Source organism: Bombus vosnesenskii, unplaced genomic scaffold (genome assembly GCF_011952255.1).
Source record: "Bombus vosnesenskii isolate JDL3184/JDL3185 unplaced genomic scaffold, Bvos_JDL3184-5_v1.1 scf7180000014105, whole genome shotgun sequence".
Classification (NCBI taxonomy): domain Eukaryota; kingdom Metazoa; phylum Arthropoda; class Insecta; order Hymenoptera; family Apidae; genus Bombus; species Bombus vosnesenskii.
Window position 1 is genome coordinate 1696421 of NW_022883371.1, and position 20329 is coordinate 1716749.

General features: G+C 32.1%; 2 protein-coding genes across 14 annotated transcripts in view; both read right to left on the minus strand.

Moving 5' to 3' along the window:
* Window positions 1–811: 811 nt before the first annotated feature.
* LOC117239728 (disks large homolog 5) lies at window positions 812–13073 on the minus strand. 6 transcript variants are annotated; one of them, XM_033505540.1, is made up of 14 exons: window positions 12952–13073; window positions 12198–12303; window positions 11558–11575; window positions 11020–11167; window positions 10545–10893; window positions 10029–10448; window positions 8593–9681; window positions 7951–8515; window positions 6568–7674; window positions 5379–6402; window positions 5045–5286; window positions 4694–4923; window positions 4298–4517; window positions 812–4209 (listed from the first exon to the last, which is right to left on the minus strand). In XM_033505540.1, exons 2-14 carry the CDS (start codon window positions 12238–12240, stop codon window positions 4103–4105), a joined length of 5562 nt encoding a protein of 1853 aa, XP_033361431.1. In that variant the 5' UTR covers window positions 12241–12303; window positions 12952–13073; the 3' UTR covers window positions 812–4102. The 6 variants fall into 6 exon arrangements, with proteins under 6 accessions (XP_033361431.1, XP_033361430.1, XP_033361427.1 ...); XM_033505539.1 differs by having other exon boundaries at window positions 7909–8515; XM_033505536.1 differs by having other exon boundaries at window positions 6568–8515.
* A 2835-nt stretch (window positions 13074–15908) lies between these two features.
* Window positions 15909–20329, minus strand: part of LOC117239736 (rap1 GTPase-activating protein 1) — a 250913-nt gene continuing 246492 nt past the window's right edge. For all 8 annotated transcript variants that reach the window (XM_033505549.1, XM_033505552.1, XM_033505553.1 and 5 more), the window contains 4 exons: window positions 18786–19064; window positions 18337–18502; window positions 17335–18177; window positions 15909–17261 (listed from right to left, as the gene is read on the minus strand). In XM_033505549.1, coding sequence (XP_033361440.1) covers window positions 17100–17261; window positions 17335–18177; window positions 18337–18502; window positions 18786–19064 — 1450 coding nt within the window. In that variant the 3' untranslated portion in view covers window positions 15909–17099. The remainder of the gene's footprint in view (window positions 17262–17334; window positions 18178–18336; window positions 18503–18785; window positions 19065–20329) is intronic.

Consider the following 20329-nt stretch of genomic DNA (forward strand, 5'->3'; position numbering starts at 1 on the left):
AACCCAATCGTCAGGCTTTGCTTCTTGTCTAAGTAATATATCACCATAAACGCTTCAATGATTGCCAGTAATTAATGCTTCTATTATCGTACATTTAATTGTTTGTTAGTGCACCACTCAGCACGTGTGTCAATTACGTCTCAAATATTTTTAGAAACATTTCGAGTGAATAATACTTGCAAACATATTTGATTTATTTCCTTCATTAGACAAATTCAATTACGCTCTTTTAAAAATACATTAAACAACAAATGAATAAATGAATAATAACAATAAATAATAACAAATGAATAAAAGTTCAATGATCGTTAGAAATAAGTAATTTGTAATCTGAGATAAATAAAAAGATATAATTGCATTATACTTTCATTTTAGTCCGTTAAAAAGTAATAAATTTAAATTTTTCATGAAAAACATACTTTTATAAGTTTTATCCTTATACATTTTTAGATAATATATGGAAAATATCTGGAATTTTTCATTCAAATTCAATCCACTCGAAATTCTATCGAAAGAAGTGTACATCATACATCCTTCGTTTATTAAGGATGTATTTGCGCGCACTAGTGCTATGTATGTGGGTATTGAATGGTTCAGAATCACGTGCTTATGAAAAATAGTAAAAGTGCTTAGTTAAATATATATAACATTTATGTATATGTAAGTATTGCCCAAAATATGTATGTATATTTGTAATAGTAATGTAGAAGGATTGTGAAATTGATATGTTATCAAAGCTGTAATGCTATATGTATCACAGTGCTGTGATTGAGAATAATCATAATACAAAATTAATCTTTTCTCCCTCCTCCTTCGATACTGTTTTCTTTTTTTCTCTCTCTTTTTGTTATTTTTGGCATTTCACTTCGCCCTCGACCTATCTTAATTTTTCCTCTTGCACCGCACAGAAATTATGTTTAATTTAAATATCGATAGTTTCTGTTTTTTAAAATAGGATAGTTGTAGATGTATCAAGCTATGGGAGAAAACAAACCTTTTAACTCTCCACAAACGAATCTTGCCCGTTATACAAGATTCTTATGTAAGGTGAGAGTTTTATTGTTTCGTTCCATTTAAAAGATTATTCAATACGGCACAATTGCAATAATTAACAAAATTTTATGAAGTTACGGTTTACTCTTCAGTTACATTATACCTAATTTTAATTAAAAAATATATTACTCAAGGCGCGACTTATGATTTGGATATTTTTTTAGAGTTAATATCCATTGTAGTTTTATTTTTAATATAAATTAAATAACGACGCGTGCTGTTTTCATAACAAACTGAGTCTTATGTTATATTTTGCACTTCATTTATCGTAGATACTATATATATATTAAAAAAAATATCTATACATTAATATTTTGCTATTTTCTTTTTAGAATTAAGTATCTCAATCGTGCTTTCGTCAATTCAATAGTGAAAAGAAAATTACTGCCATTCTTACAAAAAGTAAACAGATTTGTTGTATTTTTCAATTCGAACAATGCCAAAATAAATTAGGAAAAATAAAATCGTTATAAAAAAAAATATAATGTATTACTCTCATAAGTATTGTACGTTTGTAATATCAGCATATAAAATATAAATAAAATTGTCGATTTAAATAATTTACTTCACCCCACACATGTATAACGTTCAAGATTCATATGTGTGTACAAATATATGCAATATATAAACGTACACACACATATATTATCATATCCTCTCTACTTATTAAAAGAATAAGAATTAAATATTCTTTCCCGAAAATATTTTGTTATATTAGTTCGCTAGTAAATTCCTAATTTTAACGCCTAGATTGTCCACGATAGCCTTTTAAAGAGTATTTACCTTGGGTGCGAAATACAATAATTCCTTGTTATTATAAGCTGCCAAGTGTGTACGGCACTTTTTATAATTCATAATTTTTCCCCTTTTTCTTTCTTTTTGAGCCTTTTTTATTACGAAATTCGTACCGATGATTTCGCAACGTATCAAAAAGTATATATCTACACTTCCGCATTAAGCATATCGACGCTAACGATACGAATAAATTTAATTGTAATCCTTATGAATTAGCATAATATTCTTTTAATTTTTGGTCTCACTTTGATAACTTACGCCTAAATATTGTCTTTGTTAGAAAACTAAATTTCTGTTTTACAAAAAGCAATGTTTAACTTCATTTGTTTGTCTTCCACTCTTACTGGATTCTTTCTGTACGTACAAATTGTTATTAAACTTGATATTCGATATTCATCGATATCATTAAAGAACGTAAGCCTCTTTTGAAATTAGAAAGGCTTCATTTCGAACAAAAAAAAAAAAAAAGATTATGTATTTAAGTATCGAAGCATCGTTACTAGACTTTTACGATAGCTATTTCTTTTAGCTATTTCATTTAATGTACTCTTAATTTTTTCTGATAATATGTATATACGAAACTTGTATCTACATCCAGATATTGAAAACAATATAAAAAATCCCGCTATATTTATCAAAATGTTTAAGAAGAAAGCAAGAAATGGGGCAATTTAAATATAATTTTTAAGATAATAACAGTAAAAATTATTTAAAAAATGTATGTCGTCCTTATATTTAAAAATGCAATAAGAAATATGTATTGAATTCTGAATGTAGATACATAATGATACGTACTCGCATTTTAAATGTGTTCAAAAATATGACTGCACCTTACAAAGCGTCTTAAACTCGATTTAAAAACATTACAGTATAAATTCGTAAAATAATTCGAACTACAGAAGTAAAAAAGCAGTAACATACTCCATCATACGTTTCGTTACGAGCGCTTTATATTGAGTTTCTCTGTGTTGCGGATATCTACTGCTTATTATCATTTCAGATATTTACAAATTTAAAAAATGGCAAAAACAATCCATTTTTTGTCAATTCCGTATTCAATTTCTTTACATTTTTTAATTCCTTGACCTACAACATTAAAATTTTAACCCCTCAAACCAATTGCTACGCAACAAATGGATTATAAACAGTTTTATGAAACAATGACTAAAGTATCACTTAAATTTAAACATACAATTAAAGGATTCATCTAAACTAAAAATTAATAAACATATAATCCATAAGTTTCATAAGTAAATTATATACAAATAAGTAACCTCCTTTAATTTATAACGTCCTCTGTACAATAATACTAATCACGCAAAATTATTCTGTACAACGAAGTGATCTGAGGGGTTAATAACATCAGCCAAAAACTGAATGGCTGAGACTTATTCACTAACTAATGAACTTTACATTTATCCACCAAATGTTTTATGGGCCACAATACGATGAATATTTTTATTTGCTACATTAATTCATTTATGGTCTCACGCCAATTGCAATAGATAATTTTCACATTGTTGCATACCTTATTGGGAAATTATGATCGATCGAGGTTCGAAGCAGCAAGCAAAGTTTTCAACTTTTATGAAGCATGAAGAATAATTTTTGCACATGTCTACTTTTGCACATACTATGCTGATTTTTTTCCATAAAAGTGAAATATTGAAATGTAATACATCAATAGTGTCATTTTCATGAGGAAAGTAAAAATCAGGGAAATTAAAGTTGAAAATATAAGATAGAATTCGTATAAAACGTACTGTTTGTTTCTCTTCTTTTTTAATATGAATGTTGACTGCATGATATGTTTAAATATTAAGAGTTTTATATGAAGTCTTGTTTATCTCGTAATATTTTATAGGAAATGTCAGTGTTGTTTAAATAGCATCAAATATTTGCTGAAATAGTGAAATACTTATTAAAATACTTATGACAAAGCTTATTAAAATAAATTGTATAATTTGTATCAGACTTCAAAGTAAAAAATAAATGAAAAAAGGAAGAAAGACAAAAAAAAATATTAAAAACTTTGCATAATTGCATTACAATAAGGAAATAAATAAAAATAATTAAAAAGATCGTAGTAATGGAACCATGAAAAGAAAAATTGAAATTCCTGTATACTGTCGTGACAAATAAGAGACCATAAATAAAAAAAATTGTAACAATTTTACAATCGTACGACGTAAGGGCCCCCTGGTGGAATTTAGATTGATTTCCACTGTGGTTTGTGGGGACCCCCCCTTAAATGTCAGGGAGGTCCTCTAGGAACCCACAGCGCTTTGCTTTGTTCTTCATCTACTGCAGCTTTTACTTGAGTACATATGTACGCGACATTTACTCCAGCTGGAATTACAGCTGAAATGCGTGAAAGTCGTATCAACAAAAATGCAACAAATTCACAGTAAGACATAAAATTGCATTTTTATTTTATAGATATTCTTACCAGAAATATAATGTTTATACTCAGCTTCCAATTTTAATGCTTGTTCATACATCTCCTTGGCCGCTTTCGCACTAACTTTATCGCTTGGGTATCTGGAATCTTTGACTTCCTTTATTTGTTTGGTACTTTTAAATTTAATCAACAAAACTATAGGATAGATCTGATGTCGATGAAGTCGCTCGATCGACGCAATTGATACATCCAATATGCAATGAGTATTCTATAAATAAACATGTATCAACAAAGTTTTAATAAAAGGTAAAAAAGAAATAAAAATAAATTCGCAGAATTATATAAATTTTAAATGATCTACTTTTAGGTGTTTAACCTAGTGTTTATACGCTTACTATAAATAACGTTATCAATATTGTATAGGCATTGGATAAAAAAAGATACCTTCTCACAGATGTCCTTGACAGCTTGTACTGTGGTACACTCGAAATAGCTTCCTTTTTTTCTATAGTCCACATAAAGCGAATCGCGCAAACCTTGTTCGAGCGTCGCTTGAGAACAGTGCATAGCTTCTGCGAGACACCTAGTGAACTCCCCTGGAAATTCTTGTAATAGTTTTGTCACTACACACTCGCTTAATGGTCCAATGATCAACACAGGTCTTAAAGCTGGATCTGCATAAAAATAAAAGTATAAAAACGAATTTAATATTTCGATAGGATAAATTGAATAATGGTTAATGATAAGTAGTAATAACTGCGTATTAAATAAATATTTGATGTAACAAATATTTACAATCCAATCTTTCAACACGTTGATAACTTGCTGGAAGAGTTTCTTCATTTAGAGTTCCACTATCACTATACCAACCCAAATTTACTCCTGTAAGATGTGATAATTCTTTACTATCCCTACTAGAAGAACGTTGATGTTTCTTTCGACGAAAAAAGCTTCTTCTTGCGCTTGTGCTACCTCTTCTAGTAGTATCTGTTTCTAAATCGCCTAATGAACGTCGTAAAAGCAGTTCTTCTTCGACCCTAACGATATTATGGATACATATGAGATATAATAGAAATATAAAACATAATCTTAAAAGAGATTCATACAATATTTGATTTACCCAACATACTTGAATTTGCTCGGAATTATACCACAGGTTTGTCTTCTTCCAGCTTGATCAACTATCCAAGCTCTCCAATGACCCGGAGTACCATTAAACATTGTATTATCGACGTATAAAATATCATCTTTACTAAACCTAAGTTGTAGGCTATCTCCAACTTCGCCTACTCGATCGAACATTGCCTTCACATAAAAACTGTCTCCAGGTTTATCCTTTACTTCGTTATACCTTTCAGGTACATATTGAGCAATCAGCGTTACTTTATCTGCTGGTCTAGCCAATTCTAAAGCAGCTTGTTCTGCGGTTGCTTGTCTGAGATCAACACCATTATATTCCAGGATACGGTCACCGGGACGTAATCCTGCATCTTCCGCGAGGCAACCTGGTTGTACCGAGTGTACGAATATTCCGACACCATTACCACCAACAAGGGAAATACCTAAATTCGAACATTTCCTTGTTTCGATAAAAAGATACCTCGGTTCACTTGGTGGTGGGCTTTTACGATTTTGTTCTTCTTGTGTCGGACTTCTTACAGTTGCATTTTGTCGTTGTAACGTGGTCGCTGCATTAAGCTGTGCACGTGTAAGAGTATTAGCAGTACCACGTAATGTATCAAGAGTTGCGGAATTACGCATATTATCTAACGTAGCTGAACTACGAAGTTCCGGCTTTCTGATATTAATATCCAAAGATGCTGATGCTCTAATTTCTCGTTCTCTCTGTTGCGTACTTGGTACTTCCAATGAAGCAGAGTTTCTGATATCTCTTTCTCGAATTGTACGAGGTGGTTCTAAAGTATTTGAAGTTTCGCGCATAATAGTCAAGGTATTGGAAGTATCGCGTATTGTACTTAAACTAGTAGAAGCGTCACGTTCAGGTTCTGAGCTCTCCAATGATTCAATAGTTGTTTTTCTAGGAGCTTCAGGGCTATTACATGGAGTGGGTGATCCACTACGACTACCTCCTTCAGCACCACCAGCTTCTGATGAACTCGAAGAAGCAGAGCCTTCTTCTAACTCATTGTATTCTAGCAAAAAGAAGTGACATATAAGGGTGATGTTATATCAAAATAAGAACCATGCAATAATGATAAATAATGATCACGTTTAATAAGAAAGGTGCAAGAAGATTTGTATAAAGTGCAGCTTGTGATAGGGATATTCTACTTTTTCTAACAAAACACTGTACTTACTGTCTGGACTGTACTGCACCAGCATCGTAATGGAATTACCGCACTGACGTAACACATTGGCAGCAAGTTGATAAGTAGCACTCCTCATATTGATACCACAGACTTCAAGCAACTGGTCACCGATTTGAAGACCGACTTGAGATGCTAAGCTGTGCTCGCTAACGGTAGAAACGAATACACCGCCGCTCTCTAAGCAAGAAATCTGGATACCTAAAGGTTCGACTGACTTGTCTATGTGAACTCTGCGAAGTTCTCCAGGTGCTGGCCTAGGTTGAGAGTAGCAATAGTCCGGCATGCTGGACCGTTTGTTGCCACTACTTCCTCTGACAGTTCCACCAGAGCTATTTCCGCTACCGCTACCAGGACTAAGTACTTCCACGTGGAATGTTGGCATCGGACTGCCTCTTTCTGAAGTTCTTTCTATACTGCCCGTAGATAATTTACCCACGCTGCTTTTTGAAGTCACACTAGGATTTGATGGTATTCGAAAACGTTGATTTTCCTTTTTTCTTGGAAAAGTTCCACCTTCGTAGCCATGTGTGTACGCTGGTACGTCGTATGTAGTGCCAATCGGTGGAGCGCGAGATTTGTGGTAATGCAAATCTACAGAGGGTGTGTGCAAATGCCCGAATCCTGTTTGCGGTCCGGGGCTATATGAAGGTTCGAAACAATAAGATCGTGCATCGGGTAGTCCTATTGACTCCCCGGACTGTGCAGACGGCAAAGACGGCGGGGAAGGGTATCTCGAAGGTAAAGAATTTTGTTGATGGGGATGCGGATGCGAATGCGTATAGGGAGGAAATGAAAAATTACCAGTCAACTGCTGTCTCGTGCCGCTAGTCGACGAAGTTGATGATCCAGCCCCGGAATAAAGTTGAGATTGCACTCTATTATGCTGTAGTGTGTCTACTTGACTCTCGTTGCTAGGAGTATACTTTTGTGTTCTTTTCTTCGAGAAATATTCTACATCTTTTCCCGTATTTCCAGACTTCACGGAAAAATCGATGCTAGTTTCAGATGGTGTCAGCGTAGAACTGAGTCTATTTTCCGTGTTCTCGAATTCGGTTGCTGGTTTCTTATCTATCGGGATATCTTTGAACTGCACCACTGGAGTAAAGGATTTCTGACTAAATAACGGTCCAGTTTTAAGGAAATTTGGTAATGGTTTTTCTACAGGTTTATAAACCGTATGCCGATTGTTCATATTGGAAAAATTGGTTAAGGGTATAGGATTAGAAATACGATTATAATTATAACTTTCATACTTTGGTGGTTGATTAAGGAGTACACTTAAGGGCAACCTTTCTTTTGTCTTACGTGGATGTAAAATAGTACCAGTACCATTTTGAATCAGAGGTCCACCTCTGGCTTTCGGCCACGTACCTCCATTTTTCTCAACCTTTTCGGTTCCGCGTCGCTTACTTCGTTTCAGTACTCCATTATTTGCTTTCTTGTGGTAGCTCTCTATTACTGAATCTAATTCCGCTATTGCATCTTGCTCTTGCTCAAAAGTATTTGGACTTGAGTTGCGGTGTCGTTTCTTCTTCTCCTCCCGATCTTTGCTATGTTTACGTCCTCGTACTATATCAATCTTCTCTCGTATATTGTCCCAAGCATTGCTAATTCCACTTGGTTTTTCACCACTAATGGATTTTGAAACTTTGTAAACACTTCTATCACCAAAGTTCGAAGCAACGTGTCTTCTTTCATAATCGTCCGATGGAATCTTTAACAATATTCTTTCTTGTTCTGTTTGAGAACAACTATTCACCATTTTTTGTTTCTCAGTACCAAAGCTACCATCAATGGTCATAGTTTCAGAACTAGTTGCCGAAGGCAATGGTATTCCTTTCAGGGTCGTAATAGTTAACACATCCGTACTTGTATCATTCAAAGTTGCCATCGCTTCGTGGCTGGAATTAATGCCTTCCATTGGTTTACTATTAATCTATAGAAAAAAGAACTATATTAATATTCAAGATGAATAAATAAATAAAATCAATACAAAATATGTATAAGACATACATTTAAAACTCTATCTCCAACAGCGAGGTTGCCATCTTTAGCAGATAAACTACCCGGTGAAATCTTCGAAATATATACTCCAAGCTCCAAAGAAATACCATGAGGAACTGAACCAACAGGCAATTGCGTTGTCCTTAATGACCTTCTAGTTAAACGCCGTCTTCTTATCGTTAATGTAGCTGATCCCACCGAACAGGTACGTAAAGTTTCCATAATTACACGCGTAAAAACAGATGTACAATCTACATTGTTTACTCGCATAATGCAGTCATTCACTCTTAATTTACCATCAACAGCACTTCCTGATGTTACTTGAGCAACATAAATTCCTGTATCGTTTGGATAATATGGATTATCACGACCTCCGACTAATGTCAATCCCAAATCACGATCAGAATCTAAGCAAACTCGACTAAGATCCAAGTGAATAGTAAGAATTTCCCAGTCACTAACATCAGTATCGATCGCCGAATCATGTGCATGCGCTAAGCTTTGCGCAAATTGACTTGCTCTTAACGCATGATCACCAGATTCTATCTTTTCTTTGAGATCCTTTAATTCTTTCGATGCTTCGTTCCGTTGCTTTTTAATATCATCAGAATCGCGTAACGCACCCGCTAGTTCCGAAACAGCACGATCACGCTCTTTTCTTAATCTATCGCAGAGAGTTCTAATACTTTCCCTTTCTAAAACTATTTTATCCCTTTCACTGAAAGCCCAATCTCTTCTTCGTTTTGATACTTCTGCTTCTTGGAGGGCTTCCTCAAGTTCTGCTTGCAATTTATCGACAGATTTCCGAAGTTTATCCAATTCCAAGTTAGCTTGATCCAAGTTATCCATACGTTCCTTATCTCGTTTAGTGTAATCTGTAGTGTTATTTTCTCTTTCAGCTTCTTTGTTCGAATTATCTCGTTCACGATTATATGAGTGTAATTCCATACGATTTTTATAGTCCCTGTTTGAGCCTTCAGAATAATCACCAAACTTTTGGCGTAATTCGTTACATTGTTTTAAAGCATCGTCTCGATCTTGCAAAGCGGATGAAATTTCTCTTCTTAAAGTTTCAATTTGATAGGATAAAGCTTTTTTCTAAAAATAAAGAAAACAGATATTAAAATACAGAACATTAATTTAAAAATAGTACACGTAGTAGCAAGTAATGTGCAGTGTATAAATAACTAAAACCAATACAAAATCTATGAGAAGAAAGTAATAATGAGCCGATTATTGTACTTAGTAATTTCTAATTATATTATACTGATATTGATATCATGTTTTATAGCACATTAAAATGGTTAAGTAATAAATAAAGATATATATATATACATATTATTATTATTATTATTATTATTAAATTTAATAAAAATAAATTTATCATTGAGTTATTTACATGAACAAATTAATTGTTTTTTAATGACTAATTTAAGAAAATTTACCTCTTCCATAAATTGTTTATTCTGATTCTCTAAATGTGTGATTTTTGTATATGCTTGTGTAAGATCATCACCAAGTTTTTCCATTTCTTTATGCACTGTATCGCGCTCGCCCATAATTAAACTGTATTCTTGTAATGCAGCATTTCTTTCTTCTGTTAATCGTTTCATATCCTTACTAGCTTTCATGCGTAGTACCATTGCATGATTAATTTCCTTCACTGCTTCTTCGTGTTGTTGCTGTACTTTGGCTAAGGCTTCACGATATTCATTTCTTTCCCTTAATGCAATATCCCACTGTCTAATGGCAGCAGTACACTGTTGTTTTAAACCATTACGCTCACGAACTGCGCTATTACGTTCTTGAACAATTTCATCATATTGTTTTTTTAACCTGGCAGCCTCTTCTTGAGATAATTCCAACTATATTGAACCGAATATATAAAATTTGCATTACAAATAAATTTTAATATGTGCATATATGTTTCAACATTTTGTAAATTAATATTTTGTACATACCTTATTAACGGCCGATGAATGCGATGATATTAAATCATCGTACCGTTTCCTAAGGGCATCGTACTCGTCTTTAACTGCTTCATATTTTCGAAGCGCAGATAGATAGTGCTGATTCATAGTGTCACTATTACTAGCATCAGAAACGAGAACTTCTTGATTTTGACACCTTAATTCAGACACTTCCTTTTGCAACGCTTGGACTTCCCGATCTAGGCGTTGCTTGTCATTTACTAAATCTCCATATTTGCCCCGCAGTGCGGAACTTTCTTGTGACGTTGCCTCTAATTGATTCATGACTGCTATATGCTGTCCCCTGTAGTATTCCAATTCCTTCATAGTATGTTCACACCTGCATTTTAAAGTACTTCATTAAATAAATGTATAATTATTTAAATTATATTTGCTTTGTACAAAACATCAAACACAATATCACAAACAATTAAGCAATACCACATTAAACAAAACCAAGACAAACCGTCTTATAGTATCGGAGTGCTTATGCCTAAGTAGCTGAAGCTGATGCATGGCTTGATCACATTGAGCTTGCAAACCATCATAATCACTACGACATTCAGGCCCACCAACAGGACTGCCAACACTGCCATAGCCTCCACTATCTCTTTCTGCATGCCATACACCCAAGTTATATCCAATAATGCAAATTGCAAAACAATAGATACAATGCAATTAAATATAATTTGTGTATTTCTACATATAAAAGTAATATCAGTGCAACAAAGTGTGCATTAAATTGAAAATAGCTTATATTAAATGCTTTTGTGTCAAAATTTATTGTATATAAGGATATAATTTTAATTTGCTTCACATAAAGGTATAATTTGGATTAAACACACATCTTAACAGAATACATAGAAAGATAGTAATATAACTTGAATACTACAGTAAATGAATAATTTGCTCATTTTAGATAAATTCTCTTGATACAAAATAATTTGTTACACAACACAATTTGATTGACATTAATTTGTACTTTCTTCACATATTAATCTTACCCATATTGAGTGCTCCATCTGCAAAAAAACAATGAATAAAAATGTAAGTAATTGTAAGTATAATATATGATCCACTATAAATATAAAAGTGAAATGACTATATTTATACAAGTATACACTATGTTGTTACAATTGGTAGAACAATATAATCAGCGGTCTAGCTAGCTTTCACCAGGAAAGAAACTCTATGTCACGCATGTAAGCATCATGATTCACTGTTTTTTGCAAGGTGAAATTATAAATACTCTTTAAGTATCACACACCTACAACTACAATGCTCCATTTATTCAAGAACTATAAAACTATGTATTTAAATTATACATTACATTATTTGTCCAAAATAAAATTTGATACTACTTTCTGGCAATGAATTTTTGTAAAATGATATAAATATATCAAATATTATATTATATGAATGTTTACATAAGACTGTCTTTTTTCCATATTTAGATATGGATAGAATATTGTTGCTTCCATTATTGTTTCTTTTGCTGTAGAGTTTAAAATTAAAATAAATCATTTTTTAATAGCATTGAAATTATCAGATCAAACTTTCCATTTAAATCTGTACCTATAAGAGTGGACAACTAATACAAATATATATTAATATGTAACATAGAAAACTAAAAACTACACTTACCACTACTTCCAGCACTATCCAAGGAAGATGCACCAGAAGCCATACTCTTGATTCATCGAGGATCTACCACAAATATTTCTCTAGCAAGGTACGTGCTAGGTATTGCCTGGAAAGTATCCATGCGCTGTACTTCACGGAAGAGTGAACCCTTTGTGAATTACTAAGAAGTAGCCTTCGGGATGACATTATGGCTATGGTCTAAACGGTGCATGGCTCTCATCAGAGGGATGCAACAGTGCACCTGGCACACATACACACAGAGTAGCTCTTACTCCAATACAGACACGTGCCTGGTAATATCGAGACTTTTCATGCATCACTTTTTTCCGCGCGGTTACTGATACGGGAGAAACAACGGGTAGACGTATGTTTTCTGAATGGACGTAATAAATTAATCTACGTTTTGCTGATGTGTCTCAATCTTTTGAGACCGCGTCGTATCCGTTTCTTTTTTTCCTGTCAACTGCGAGGTTATTGATTCTCGTACGCAAGCGAGTCCAGACAAGTATCGATCACCGGCTAGCTCATATCTAACAAACTGAAAACTTGTTATCACTGTAGAAAAAAAAGGAGCCAACAAGCCTTTCAGCAGTAATCTCGATCGCGCACCTCTTCAGATAATCCATTAAGCCGCTCGACAACACTAAAATCGACACAATTTTCACTGATTTCGACTGTTCAGATCGCTACAAACTGCGCACCGTTCATCCCAAAGCGACTAATGTCCTGATATTAACGATAATTGATCGCTCACCTGCTACACCAACGAACCTGACAATTAGCCATTTTCATTCCGCCACTACAGTCTGTTTCGCATTGTCGATAATAAACATACTTTGTGGACGAGCTTGTTACTTGTGGCGCTAGTATCCACATGAAATCAGTCGATTATGTCGTTTAAAAAGGCTCATTCTAGAGTACTCATTCTATTAATGCATTCCTAAATAATTTTATTCAAGACATGCAATATGTTGTAGTATTTTATTCATTTTATTCACGAAATGATTAATTCATTTATATAAAATATCACTTTTATTATACCACTATTGTTGTTGTTAAAACTAAGTTATCTTAGGAGAGAAAATTTTTATTTTCATGTATTTACTTATAATTAGAAGAAAAATAAATATCTATGTATTATTTTGAGATTTTGAAAATATAACTAATTAAAAAAATTTTTTTAGCAAAATTAATATGAAATTAATTAATTAATACGAATTTCAGATGTTATATATTTAAAGCAATACATATATGATAATATTTACTCCGATATCAATAAAATGGAATTTGTAAAATATGTATGTATATACATACGTACATACATAGTTACTGTATAACACCATATTAACCATCGATCACCTCATTTTCTTCTGTAGGACATTCTCAGCCGAAAGAAAGAATTGCGACGTCGATTATTGTATGCAGAAAAGCATCAGTGACAAAAAGGAGATACAAAAGCTACTGAGATTTTAAAAAAATACAACGTGTCTTCTTCAAAAACTATAAATATTGTCTCTATAGATTAAGTGGTTGATACGACTTGAAATAAATAAATGACAGAAAATTAATTAAAAAACCGTATAAAAATAACTTTCTGATTATTTAAATATATTTTATCATAACAAAAATATCAAAAACGATTGCAAAATTTTAATTAAATTTATCGGCAAAAATTATATTTATCGGTTTTATATTCTACTAAAATATTTTATCTATTTTTATATGATAACGATAACTGATAGAAAATCAGTAATAGATATATTTAATCCTATATTAAGAAGTATTTTATATACATGTAATAATTACAAACAATTGGTTTAAATTATTTTATTTATTGGCGAACATCATTACCACTGATTTTCAAGTTGACAGTTGTGCATAGAAAAGAAAAAAATATTATGCGAATACTTACACCAGTCATAAGAAATATATACTTTCGTGTCATAGTGTCAGAGAATAATAGTATTCGCAGTTTTGTTAGATAGATTTGGGCGATTAATATTAAATACAAAATATATATTTATAGCAGTAATATTTTATCTCTCTCTCGTTCGCACTCACACTCTCTCTCGTAATATAATAACACATATCTCTTTGTAATATAGATAATCTTTCTTTGATTTTGCAAGGCCAGCATAGAAATCACACTAGAGAATGGTAAACACAGTTTTTTTCCTAAATTTTAGACAAAGAGACGCTCTCATCAGATGACCCATTATTTAAACGCAATTCACGTTATGTACATACATTTGTAAAAGTAATCTCGATTAATTCCGAGCTCTTCATACGTAAATATCAAATTTAATATGCAGTAATAAAAGTTTTTGAGTACCTGCACTGATCTTTAACAGTGAAATACATTCTATTAAAATCGCGTTTATGTCCTGCAGCTTCAGATTTATTTATCGTATGTATATGCGTATGTATGTGCGTGCTTTCTTCAAATTATTGAATGTTTATGGTTTATAAAGAGATATTTTAAGATTCAAAATAATTGTAATGCACAGTTTCTGATATTTGAGATGTTTTGAATATTTTGTTCTATAAATTTCACAAAACCAAATATTCGGCTGACCTACTTCACGCTCATTCTAAAAGAACTTTGTAAAAATACATTGATCGTAAACCGTATAAAATATACCATGTGTGCTCATCTTTACGACAGTTAAAAATAGTACTACTGGAAAGTGTTCGCAGCGATTGCTATTTCTTGTGTATCTTTTTGGAAGCTTCATTTTCCTGAAGATCTCAGCCGGCATTACAAAGATCATCATTTCAAGTAAATTCGAACGTAAATCATCATAAAATGTTTGGAGACGTAGTTTGCTCTTTATAATGACGATTCGTCGATGAGAAATCTTCATTTATATACCACGGTTCTCTTACATATGGGATAGAGATCTTCGTGGATAGAAGTTTTCCGAGATAAGCAATGCAAGTAATTGAAAAAATCGTATCGTACCGCGTAAATTGCAAACCAGAAATTTAGTTTAAAATGGAAAAATGTTATACACTCCAAAACGACATTATACAGGCAGTGATAATCGTAATATGTCTGCAAAGTATTTGTAAAGACATACAAAGATTCATTGAAATTCAGAAGAAAACTTGTACTTGTAGAAAAAACGTTTGCTTGAGGAAAGTATATGCTATTTTTATACGCAGGTTTTAGAGGCAAATATCGTATGAAAAGGAATGTAGAAAACTAAGAGAAGTAGATTTTACTATGATAAACTTTGGTATTATATATGAGTGAACTTTCATGTCCCTCTGTCCTTTCTTTCACAACACCCTCGATCTTTCTGTGTAGAAAGATAGTCAATTATTTACAAAAGAAGAAAGAATGCTATAAAGTAAAACGAGATTAATAGTAATAATAATAATAATAATAATAATAATAATAATAATAATAATAATAATAATAATAATAATGATAATGATGATGATGATGATGATGATGATGATGATGATGATGATGATGATGATGATGATGATGATGATGATGATGATGATGATGATGATGATGATGATGAATGATAATAATTATAATAATAGTAATAATAATAATAATAATAATAATAATAATAATAATAATAATAATAATAATAATAATAATAATAATAATAATAATAATAATAATAATAATAATAATAAATCATACTAATACCATTGGTGAAAGATAATGAAGAAAAGGGTGCATAACTAAGCAAATGAAATACACTTAGTTTACTTTGCGTATTTTAACAATGAATGATACGTGTCTTACTCGCATGTTACTGACACATCGATACATCATGTGTTATTAAACAATTTGGTGCATTTAAATCATTATAACCGTTAAAACGGCTAGAAAACCTAATCTTATTCTAAGCCGGCTAATGATGCCGTAAGATTAACTAACGAGGTGTTCTCATGTTTCCTAAAGTTGTTTTGAACTAATACTAAAAAACTAGTAATGGTTTCGGTAAATTCACCGCGACGAATACTGCAACTAGCGATACATATCCTTGTTTCAATGTGAGACGTCAGGAATATATCGATAAAACACATATTTCTATAGCCCATAAGCGTGTGGACACTTATACTTAAGATCGTTTTATGGGACAATACGCAGTTGTCTCATTTGAAGACGGTACGAGAACTGTAACTGCTGCTTTATATATACATATATATATATATATATATATATATATGTTATATATATGTATATATATCATATATCATATATATTATATATATCGATTTCGATTTATGCACATTTAATTATTACAGATAAAATATGTTATATTAATTTCTGTATATTTACTCTTGATTTCAGAAACTAAGTCTAAAGGCCATTTTACTTTTTATTCTAATCTATCTATTATATAATGACAAGATGTACCTACTTTTTTAAACATTCCTATTGATATTTATGTGTTGCGTGTGCATGTGTGATCATTTATTTGTATCTATATTGACTATTAGAGATTAACTTACACCTACTAATAAATTAATAGATAAATAATATTGTTAAAAGTCAAACAAATATTTCTACAAGTAACAATTGGCGTCTACATTGCTAATATTTCGAAAGACGCATCACTATAGTTATATCGCAAAACATTTCCTCTAAATATTCTTCACTGACCCGTCCTTTTGTAATATACAGCGTTTGTATCAATTTCTACCTAAAGAAGTTCAACCACAATGTTACAACATAACATAAAGCATTTCTCAATTGCGAGTTTCAAACTCTTTGCAAACTACTTCGGAAAAATTTCTTTAGAAGAAGCAATTCCGAAAAAGTACGATGTATAGAGTTTTCAACTACTGCACCTAACTAATTATTAAAATCTAATAATTGCAACGGGAAGTTTTATTCGCCGACAAAGGCATATTAAACGTATCTCAAGGAGATCTTTAAACGGTAGACGTTTGCTGATTATTGTTATCCAATGGAATACTCGTCGAACATTCTTTCAACATTGCTCGCAATCGAAGAATTTCTTTTGAAGCAGCTGCAAGGTCGGATTGCAACTGAAGTTCCTTTTCTCGTAGACGTTTTATATCACGTTGGCAAGTCTATAAAATAAAATTATACTTAAATCATCGCAAAAAAAAAAACATAGAAAATTTCATATCTTTACATACGTACCACATTTTGCCTCAGTAAATCTAACTTATCGCATTTAAGCCTAGTGACTTCCATTCGTAAATTTTCATTTTCTAAAACGCCATCCTTAGTGGTACATCTTGCTGTATCATGAGTTTCAGCTGAACTCATTGATTCGAGGCCTGTATCGCTGTCGGGATATACAGCTTGGTCTAGCTCCAGCTCGCTATTTAATGAGCTATCGTCACTTTCCGAAATAACACGCTGTGTTGTTTCTGTTTTCTCGGATCGCTCTTGTTTTCGTAAATTTTCGTGAGTCAGTCTTTGAACAGACGATACAGAAGTTTTGTCCACCAACGTCGTGTCATTGCTAGCACAAATTGAAGTAGTGGATTCTCTACGATCAACTTCATCTTGTTGTAAGGTAGCCAAACTACTATCTTGATTGTCTGTATTGGATAAACTACTGTCCTGACTTCCTAAGCTAGGGCTTCCACGTTCTGAATCTCTTCTAAGGGTTAAATCCGGAGAACCTAAGGGACTCGAAGGTTCTACCGAACGTTTGCTACTAATTTTCGTGGTCGATTGTCGATTGCTCGGTGGACTAGGCTCTGACTGGCCCTTTTTCGATAATTGTTGTGGTACGCTCTCCGTCGAGGCATTTCTAACACGCGATATCAGCGCCTTTCGAACGGTATCAATAAATCTAGAACCACTTCCACCGCTACCAGATCCTGACGCATCACTTGCTGTTGGACTTACTGGGCAATTTCCTCCAAACCCCATACCGGTAGCTCCTAAGCCGATCGCTCCACCGAGAAATTCCGCAGTCTTTGCTTGTAATTCTTCCGTTAAAGATTCTAACAGAGCTGACCTCGTTCTTAGCTGTATGTTGAAAAATTCTATTATTAGTTTAGTATTTATTTGATTTTCATTATTTAATAATTTATAGCTATTATCAAAGCTATTTTTTTTTATATTATCATAATTATTCTACTATGGCTAAGAATATACTTAATAATTTTGTAAACGTGTGATAATTACCTCAAGTTTTGAAAATTTCTCAGCTTTATACGCCGCATTCTCAGCGTTCACTAATTTCGTCAAAAGGAATTCCTTGAAATCGACTCCCCGCAAAAATACAGCTGGTGTTGGCAAAGCTGGACCAAACCAGGGAACATCATTTCGTGCCGTTATACTGACCTTGTACCTACATACAGAATTCAAATGAGTGTCTACAAATTATTTATCACGACAAAAATTTAATATATGAACGTGTTAGAACTTTGATTAATACTAGATTATTAGATTAATACTTTATTAATTGATAAAAAAGAAAACCTATTTTCTGTACCTGAGAAAACGCAACATTTAGCGAACTAATTTAACCGGATGTTTGTTCAAAGTTAGGAATAGCGATTTCGTAACTGACGCACCCGGACTTTATACGACCTTACTACATAGACATGGTTCATACAAATCTAAGAATATACCTTGTATTAGGAGTGCAGGGGTCGACGACTTGTACCACGATGAATGCATGTAAGAAGTGACTGGCGATCATATCTGGACTGAAAGGGGTTGGCTCCTCTTGGAATATTATCGCGACGATGTCATTGCCGATGTGTCTTTTACGCTGCAATTGCTGAGAGTCTCCTGGACTGTATGGCAACAGAGAAGCCACATGAAACAGCACTTCTCGACCTCGAAATACTTCGTATACCGCGGAATCTCCGGTCTGTCCATGTCGAGTATCCAAACCTCCGCGGTATCTATAAACAGTGATACACATATTTGACCATACAGTAACGTCATTGCTTTCAAAAGAGGCGAAAAATAAAATTAAGGACCGATATTAGATTATATATATAATATGGCGATTATTACCTATATATAATATTTAATTTTATACCTGAATTACATTTTTAATTAGTGAATTTCTTGTTAAAGTGAAAATATTTTTTAGTGAAGTGAATTCTTCAGTAGATGTAAAATTACGGGATATTTAATTCCAAATTTCATTAAATTCACTAAATTTGTTAAATGGGAAACAAAATACGTAATGATAATTATTAGAAATGTTAACTCTCAATGTGTAACTAGGACACTAATAGTAGAATATAGTTTCTTTAAAAGTATTGTTCGAGCTTGTTTTGAAACTAAATCAAAATGGATTGCATTATTACTATTTAAATATAAAAAAGATTTTGAAACTTTTGTGTCGATGTATTTTTAAAAATCATTTATGCAAACATTACATAATGTTACCCAACTTATATATAGTAACAGATTTTGTATCGCAATTTTTCATTCGGGCTGCGTTTGTAGCAATAGTGTCTACATTTATTCTATACATTATATATATATATATATATTTTACAACTGGGTACGATATATGTCTTAAGAATAATACATTTTTTCTTTCTCAATATACAAGATGCAAAGTAACGAAACAAGTAGAAATAGAAATATATAAAACATTACAAAATTTATCAAATTCATAGATAGTCTTATTTCGGCTTTTTTAAAAATATGTCTAAGTTAAGATCTTCGTTTTAATAAATACATAATAATAAATATAATTCTTTATTAATAATAAATAATAATTTTATTTAATAATATAATATAATAATAAAAATAATAAAATAAGATAAAATAATAATATTTTATAATAATAATTTTTTATGATAAATCATATATAAATCATAGAAAAAGACGTTATTAAATATATAATGCAAGAAAATAAAATTCTATGTCTAGACATATGTACACATAGCGACTAAAGCTTGATTACTATACTACCCTCTTACATAATAATTATGTATCTATTAGTATCTATTATGTAATATTACGAAATGTTTTATGATTATGTACCTTGTCAATATATCAAATAGTCTGATTAAAAATCGGTCTATTACCGATAGCACATGCAACACAAAACGTGTTAACCATATAAAACATTTTATAAAAATATAGGTTCTTATATTAAATAAACAAGTTTTTTTTATTTGTCAGCCATAAAATCGCATAATTTCAT

Excerpts from the sequence above, each read along its gene's own strand:
- LOC117239728 (XM_033505536.1), bottom strand. The coding sequence starts at position 12,240 with ATGGCTTCTGGTGCATCTTCCTTGGATAGTGCTGGAAGTAGTG. Across the intron at positions 10,449-10,544 it reads ATTCATCGGCCGTTAATAAG|TTGGAATTATCTCAAGAAGA; the intron begins GTATGTACAAAA and ends GGTTCAATATAG. Across the intron at positions 5,287-5,378 it reads ATAATTCCGAGCAAATTCAA|GGTCGAAGAAGAACTGCTTT; the intron begins GTATGTTGGGTA and ends TAATATCGTTAG.